Raw genomic sequence first — 7,735 nt, 5'->3', positions numbered from 1 at the left:
TGGCTCCGGGCGGGGGAACAGGTTCACACAGCTGGGGGGAGGGGGATATTGGAGAACATGGCATCTGGGTGGGCGGGGCTACCAGTATGGCGGGAAGGGGGGGGGCCCGCTCCACCCGAGCCTGCGCCGCAACTGGCTCTCTCGCTCATTGGGCTGTGGCTGCAACTGGCCACCCGGGTGCACCTCCCCTTTGGCAATGGCAGCTGAGGTGGGCGGAGCCCAGCTAGGACACCCCCCATGGTCAGCCACCCTCCCCAATACCACTGACCCCCAAGGGTCTCTTCTGTGACCCCCATACCAGCCCCGCTCCAGTGTCTGCCATCAACCCCCCCTCCCCATGAGCGAGCCCCCCAGTGTGTATTTACCCCCCCCATCCCATTCTCTCCCCCCCAAAACCCAGGGCTGCCTCCCCCAAGAGCCCCATGATGCAGGTGTCTTCCCCCTCCAGCCAGGGGGAGCAGGACCTGGGGCCCGACTCCTTTGCTGACTTGGGGTTGTGGCTGATCCCGATATCATGTCCAGGGGGATGGCAGGGGGATGGTTGCCCTGACTGCGGCAGGCCCCTGGGGAGCTGGAGCCTGGAGTTGTCCTTAGTCACAGATTCTTAAAATCCATAAACGAGCTTCAGGGTCATGGCCCTGAGTGCAAAGCCCCTTGTCAGGCAGCCTGCAGTGTGTGTCCAAGGGGCCCTGCTTGGAAATGCCCAGGGCTGTTACCAATGTGACCCCTCCAGGCCTGGTCCTGGTACACAGGCACGTTTCCATCATCCCCAGAGTCCTCAGCGCTCCATGAACCAGGATCCTGCGTCGCTTTGCCTCTTGTGTCCTCGCTTACACCAGTGTAAGGGGCTAAACCTTTCTGACTTGGCAGCATCCTGCACCTCAGTGTTCCGAAGGGCTTTGTCTGCACCCAAATGCCTGTTGCTTAGAGTGTCAGTGGTGTTTCGCTGCAGTCTTTTTATGACACCCCCCCCACCCCATTTTTGTGCAAAATCGGGTGCCTGGCAAAATTTCACATTCAGCATTCTTGAGTGTCTAGCAGTGTAGTTTGCATGTTGGCACTTTAGAAGCGTTTGCTAGGTCTCTAAATGCTCCTGGCCTGAGATTTGCATGGGTTTGGTTCAGGATCTCTCGCCACCCCACGAGTTCACTCCTGCATGGGATGTTTTTACACAGCCCTCTCCTCAGGTGCTGCTCCTTGCAGCCAGGGAATGGGCACTTGTGCTCTGTCCAAAAAAGCAGAGCAACCCGATTGTGTGTGAATTTGTAGATAGTTGTTATGCCTCTGCAAGGAAACATCTACCTGTATGTTCAGCAACCCCAGGTGTCGCTGTAGCATGGCCGTGCACTCCCAGTTATCTCTGTAGCCAAAAATCCACAGCCTCCCCTGGGTGCAAACACTGGATCTGGATAGCGAACATTGCTGTAAATTGGGAGTGTCTTGGATAAGCTGTAATGAGTGTAGGGTGTTTCATTCAGCAGGAAAGGAAACTCATTGCTCATCCTCCAAATCTGGCTCATCTGGGATTTCCCTGCCTGTTGTGTAGAGAGAGTTTCCACAAAAGGCTGCCTGTCGAATCAGGGCCTGAGCCAAACTGTGCGGGCATAAGGCTAGACAAAGGGCTAAACTGATGCACCTAGAGATGCTGATAGGTTCTCCTGTAAATTCCTCTAGGCGTCTGTCTCCCATTGACTGTCACGCAAACTCGGGTGCCTCTGTAAATCTGGTACAAAGTCTGTAGAGTCATTACATAGTTACCTTGTACCTTATGAGCTGTTCCTGATTTCCCTCTTCCCCCACCCTGGACTCCTACCAGTTGGGCTAACTGCCTAGTGCGCTTGGTCTTCTGGAGTGTGATTCCAGGAAAGGATTCCAGGCCCTCTGGATCCGTTCCCTTGCTTCTCAGCTTCCTTTTGAAGGCTGAATGGCAACATGCTGGGTTTCAATTGCTCCTGCTCCAGTGCGACTCACAGCACAGCAAAATGCCACGAATGAATGCACATGGCTTTTTGGATCGAGTACAGGCTCTGGAGTGAGTGTTACTCATTCATCTGTCCAGGCGCTGTCAAGGGCATGATGCTGTTGCTACATGGGGGTGATGCTCCAGACTCCCGTGCCAGGCAAAGGGGGTTTGCAGTTGGCTTTGCCAGCGATTTGAGGAATTTGACTGTATTCCAGGCATTCTTACAAACTAGGCAGGGGCTGGAGTGATGTTTTATCCTGAGCTTGTGACGTGAGACAGCTGAAATGGAGAGTAGCTACAGCTTTCTCTAACCAGGACTTGCTAACAGTCTGTAGCAAAGTGGAACCTGCCGTGGAAGTGGGTTAGAAATCGGCTGTCATGTGAAAGGGTGACTTGAGCTGCCAAAAAAAATCCAGCCCTAAATCTACAGCTGAAGCAAACAGAACATCACAGTTCTGCAGTGAAAAGCGTTTAAAATTTGCCTAGATTATTGTCATACCACACACATCTGCTGTCTGCACAGACCATGGAGAGCAAAAGGAATTATTGCCTAGTGGCAACATATATATTTTTCTCACCTGGTCCTAGAAACAAGAAATTTCTTTTTTTATTTGATTTTTAGGGAAGATAATTGAGGATGTTGATTTGAAAAGGAAGTGGGTTTTTTTGAGGGGCAGGGGGTTTGAGTTGCTTAAACTTTTTAATGTATATTTCAAAGGGTTTCCCAGATGTGTGTCTGTTCTGGCCAATATGGGAGCGTCTCTTCCATTTAAAGCGCAAAATACCCCATCTGCAAACCACCCACTCCCAGGGTTAGTTGACCATGGTCCGATGGGATGCTGGGTGCCCCGAGGCTGGGTTCAGAAAATCAGTTCAGAGAGGCTTGTCATCTGACTCTCTCCTCTCCTGGGGCTCAGTGGTCAAAAAGTTGCCTCAGTGCTTTCCAGTTTTCTGTTGGCACAGCAATAAAATGGTGCGCCATGGTTCAGTCGTGTAGAACATAAATAGCCAGCACCGTGCTTTCTATCAGGCTGCACCTCGCTGTACAACCAGCCGTACAAAGAGGTGGAAGCACAAAGAGGTGGAAGCGTCAACGGACGGGGCCTCACTGGGCAAAGCAGAATGAGTGGCTTTCTCTGGCAGTGCGTTGGCTAAAGTATTCTTTTGAGCAGCCTCCGTCTCTTGCTGGGGTCATGCTAATGGGTTAAAGAATAACCTTGGTTGTGCCCTGCCAGTTTCCCACATCAAAGCTCTGTGTCGGCTCAGCATTATCATGGTGTGGCAGCGCTGTACGGTTCTCACAATTAAAGCATGTGAGGGGCGGAAAACGTTGAAATCTGCAAGTGACGCTCCACTTGGCGATGCGCCCCTAAAAGCTCTCCCCTCGCCCCCCCAGGCGAGTACGAGCCCTGACTCTGGTGGCCTTAGCTCTGCTGTGGGAGCAGCCCCAAAGCTAAGGAAGTGCATGGATGTTCCCAGGCAGCATTGAATAGGGAAACTGCGGTGTCTCCAAAGTGAAGTGAAACCAAAGGATATCTTTTAAGTGCCGATTTGATGTGTCTGACTTAGTAACAGACAGAGCTGCGAGCTCCTGCTGGGCAGTTGTAGGACAGAAGCCTGGCCTCTGATCCCTCAAGGGTCTAGCATTTGGCATGGCTGCGTGGGGTTAAAGTGGACAGCTCTAGAAGTTGATGTCCAAGACTTTGGACCACATTAGGTGACCGTCACGTTGCTGAGAACTGGCTTCCCTGGATGCAGATCCTTCTGCCCATCAGCTGACGTCTGTGTAGCAACAACTGCGTCTGACCCTTAAAACACTTGTGCAGAGTAGAGAGTCTCCCCTCAGTGCCAGCGATCCCCCTCCAAGAGGCGGTAGCTAGATGGACGGAAGAATTCGTCCATCGACCTGGCACTGTCTCCATGGGGACTTGGGTCAGTGTAACTGTGTGCTCAGTGGGGTGGATTTTTCCCACCCTGATGGACGTAGTTAAACCGACCTCATTGTTTGGCGTAGCCCAGGCCTTTGTGGTGTCTGTTTTTCCAGCTCCCCTCAAAAGACGCAGGGTTTTGGAGCTAGGTGTCAGTGACCTTCCCCAGGGTGAAGTCCAATCCAGAAAGCCCTGTTAAAAACCGAAGGAAAGTCCCAGATGGCGTGTGGTGCCTGAGAGGAGAGGTGGTGTGTGGGTTGCACTTTTCAGTGCCTTCCTGCTGGAGCCGCAGCTGCCATTTTGTGTTTCTTCCTTCACAGGAAGAACGTTACCGAGCAGCCAACTCTTGGCCTCTCGGGGTGCCTTGCTACCTGATTGCTCTTGTTCTGAGGTGAAATAAGCCATCTAGGCTGCGATGGATGCCCAACTCACGTCCGTTTCAGTGCCACATGATTTGCAAATCAGTAACAATTCCAGATCCTGGGAAGGGTGCTGTGGTCAGGGCTGGCTAGAAAATACTCACTTCTAGAAAGGCTCCAGTCTGCCATTATCCCTCATTATTGGTGCAGTCCAATAAAAGCCGTAACAAGGGGTCTACTAGAAATGGACCAACAGCTGCAAAGTCCAGCTGGGGGTGTGGGGAGGTTTTTACTTCAGGCTGTCTGATCACCGGATTTAAACTCCGGTGACACGCCCGGGGATGCGTGCGAAGGAAGGGGATAAATTTCCGTCTTGTGCCAGAGATGTCTCCGTGGCTCGGTGGCCTGATGGTGTCTTGTTTGCGTAAGGCTACGGCCGGCAAACACAGAAGCACCAGTGGAGCCAGGCAAGAGAAGTAATTTGCCCTTTGAGAGCTTATCTCGGAAGATGAATTGCTGGGCCGAGCCCTGGGCACTGGTGGCGTGATCCTGGCTCCTCCTCGCTGGGACGACCGTGACACAGCCGGGGCAACTCCCGTGTTCTAAGGGCGTGTGGGAAGTGAGGGCTTGTGAATCAGCTGAATCTCGGTGGCTTGCAGCAGAGCGGAAGCTGTAGTAACAGGACAAGCGGCTGTGGGAGGAAAACCCAGGGCGCCGTGAGTCAGCTCATGCCTGAGATGTGCGTGAGTGTGTTTCACAGGGTGTGTCAGATGCCAGTCAGGTGCGTCGCCAAGGCTGGTCCGTGGGGTGCGGGAGCCTGCCAGGGCAAAACAGCCTAGTGCCCAGCTAGCCCTGGTCTCTTCGAATCATTGCAGTTCAGTGTAACTTTCTGTGGCCTGCAGCGGGACTGTCCCTTGCCTGCCAAACCCAGGGGTGGGAACTCAGTCCTTGAGGGGGCCACTTAGAGATCTGGGGATTGACCCTACTTTTAGCAGGGGGTTGGACTAGGTGATCATCTGAGGTCCCTTCTGACCCTGAGATTCTATGATCCCACAATCTTGAGTTGAGTTGGGCCCCATGAAATCATGAGATCTCAAAAGTGGAGTCTCGTGGTGTACTACCTGGATGGTCCAGCTCTGGGTTCAAATCCTGGCTCTGCCACAGACTCCCTGTGTGACCTTGTCCCAGTCTCTAGGCCTCTGTTCCCACCTGGATAATGGCCCTGCCCTACCTCTCAGGGTGTTTGTGAGGATAAGACGCTAAACACTGTCAGGTGCTCCGCTGTTCTGGTGCTGGGGGCCAGAGAAGGACCTTGGGTATGGCTGACATGTTTGAGATTTCCCCAGCAGCCAGGGGGTGAGACGGCTTCTCTTTTAAAGCTGATTTTGGGGGGAAGGGGTAGAAATATAAATCACCAGACCCCAGAAGCTGGGTCTTCACAAAGGCTGTCAAATATTCCAAGACATAGCAAGCATTGGCAGGGCTGAGCCGTTCTGTTCTCGAGTCCTGCTTCTGTCCCACCGGAGCAAGGCGCCTTCTGTCTCCTAAATCCCGTGTTCTCCACGTGCTGCAGTTCCCCTGCAGCACCACAGAACATGGGCCCCATTGGATCCCTTTTAGACTGGTGCACGTGGCGTGCTTTGTAGCCGCTAGCCAAGACGTGGGAACTTTGTAGCCGAAAAGGTACCCTGCTTTCCTACCAAAGACTCCCGGCTCCTCTGGTAGCTTTCACAGCCAAGCAGAGAACATTTAAACAATCTGCTGAAATTCTGTCACTCCCCCTCCGGCCCCTGGATCCTTTTCATCTCCTGCAGTAGCGCATCTGACCCACCTTAGTCTGGCTCGGACCCTTCATGGATGCTGTTGTCCCTGACCCAACACACACTTCTGCCTAGAAAAAATTTTTGTGGGTGGTTCATAAACCAGTTGGCAGACACAGGAAGAAGTGGGGGTCTCTAGTCTGTGAGGGTATTTCTTAGCACTGGCTGAACACCGGTTCCCTCTCTCCTGTGGATGGCGGGGAGGGTTAACTTCCTTTCCTCTCCACCGATGCTTTTCCCGAGGCATCTGCTTGCGTTGGCAAAAGGGATCGAGGCTCGAGGAGCGATTCTCTAATGCTCAGCTGGTGTAGGGAGACTGGGAATTGCTGGGTTATGCTTCATGGCCACGCGCAATGCCCGGGTGGGTTCTGTAGCACCACACGGGGACCCGGTGCTTTGCAGAACGCCTGTAAATAGACGCCAGTGAAGTCTGGGCCCACTAAAGCCACAAATTCACTCCCTGCATCTGCCATGAAGATCTTTAAAATGTGGATGCGCCCAAGTCGGGGACCCCATCCCCATGGAAAGTGGGGATCCAGCTAGAGCTGGGATAACAGCTTGTGTCCACAGATACTGAGACCTTGGTTTGCCCCTCCCACTCTCAGATGGGTTTAGGGGCCAGATGCTCAGCTGGTGTGAATCAGGATGGCTCCCTTGGCATCAGTGGGTCCATGCTGATTTACACCAGCTCTGGCCCATTCTCTCTCCTGCTGCATCAGACAGGCAGATGGGGGATCCGACGGGCTTAGGGAACTTGGCCTGTAGGGTCTGGTCCATCTCCGGCAATGCCGCTGGTTCCTGATGAATGTTCCCATGGGAGCCAGTCTCGCTGTCCTCTCCGCAGCTAACCCAGGGCCTCTTGTTTCCCTGGCAGCAGAGGAGAAATGTGGCAAGACAGAGTTCCAGTGCCAGGATGGCGAGTGCATCCCCTCCAAGTGGGTGTGCGACGGCAGCCCGGAATGCAAGGACGAGTCCGACGAGTGGCAGGAGACCTGCAGTAAGTGGCCACTCCGGGTGGCCGAGCGGGGAATTGAGGGCCGATCTCGCAGGAGGAGATGCAGAGCTTGGCTGGCTCTGCCGAGCGAGAGGGGGCACCCCTGGGGGAGGGTGAAAAGCTGTTAAAGGCCAAAGTTGGCCCAAGAAGAAATGGAAACTGGCCAGGGATCGACACCGTCCGGAAAGGAGAGGGAGGCTTTGAACCATGGGAGGGAGGGTCTGGTCAGCCGGGGTGAGATGACAGGGCAGCTCGTGCTAGCATCGCGGTCTCGTCCAGCCCTGTGTCCCCTGCACCCAGTGTCTCTTCGTTGTCTCCTCCAGAGTCGGTGACGTGCAAGTCGGAGGAGTTCAGCTGCGGGGGCCGCGTTAACCGGTGCATCCCGGCCTCCTGGAGGTGCGACACCAAGGCGGACTGCGAGAACGGCTCAGACGAGCGGGATTGTGGTAAGTCGCGCTCGGCATCGTCGCCAACAGCTCGAACAGGACGTCCTGCATGCCTGGCTTTAAATGGCAGAGCATGGCGTGGCGTGCGAGCAGGCAGGCGGGGAGTTTCTGGTGCTGGAGGGACTGGCTGGGTCTAGGGGAACACTGGGAATCGTGATTGGATGGGGGGGCGTGGGGGGTCTGTTCCCAGCTCTGGGAGGGGAGTGGAGGCTAGTGGCTAGATGG

General features: G+C 54.4%; 1 protein-coding gene across 2 annotated transcripts in view; it reads left to right on the top strand.

The window, feature by feature from the left end:
* LDLR (low density lipoprotein receptor) overlaps positions 1 to 7,735 on the top strand; it is a 32,963-nt gene that overhangs the window by 2,005 nt on the left and 23,223 nt on the right. Inside the window, exons 2-3 of one of the 2 annotated variants that reach the window (XM_032780392.2) lie at positions 6,948 to 7,067; positions 7,388 to 7,510. In XM_032780392.2, the coding sequence (XP_032636283.1) occupies positions 6,948 to 7,067; positions 7,388 to 7,510 (243 nt within the window). Of the gene's footprint in view, positions 1 to 6,944; positions 7,068 to 7,387; positions 7,511 to 7,735 lie in introns of both variants that reach the window. The other variant, XM_032780390.2, reaches the window with a different exon arrangement.

The sequence above is a fragment of the Chelonoidis abingdonii genome, chromosome 26, assembly GCF_003597395.2.
Source record: "Chelonoidis abingdonii isolate Lonesome George chromosome 26, CheloAbing_2.0, whole genome shotgun sequence".
In the NCBI taxonomy this organism is placed as follows: Eukaryota; Metazoa; Chordata; order Testudines; family Testudinidae; genus Chelonoidis; species Chelonoidis abingdonii.
The sequence above is the reverse complement of the archived record's forward strand: the minus strand, read 5'-3'. Positions and strand labels throughout refer to the sequence as shown.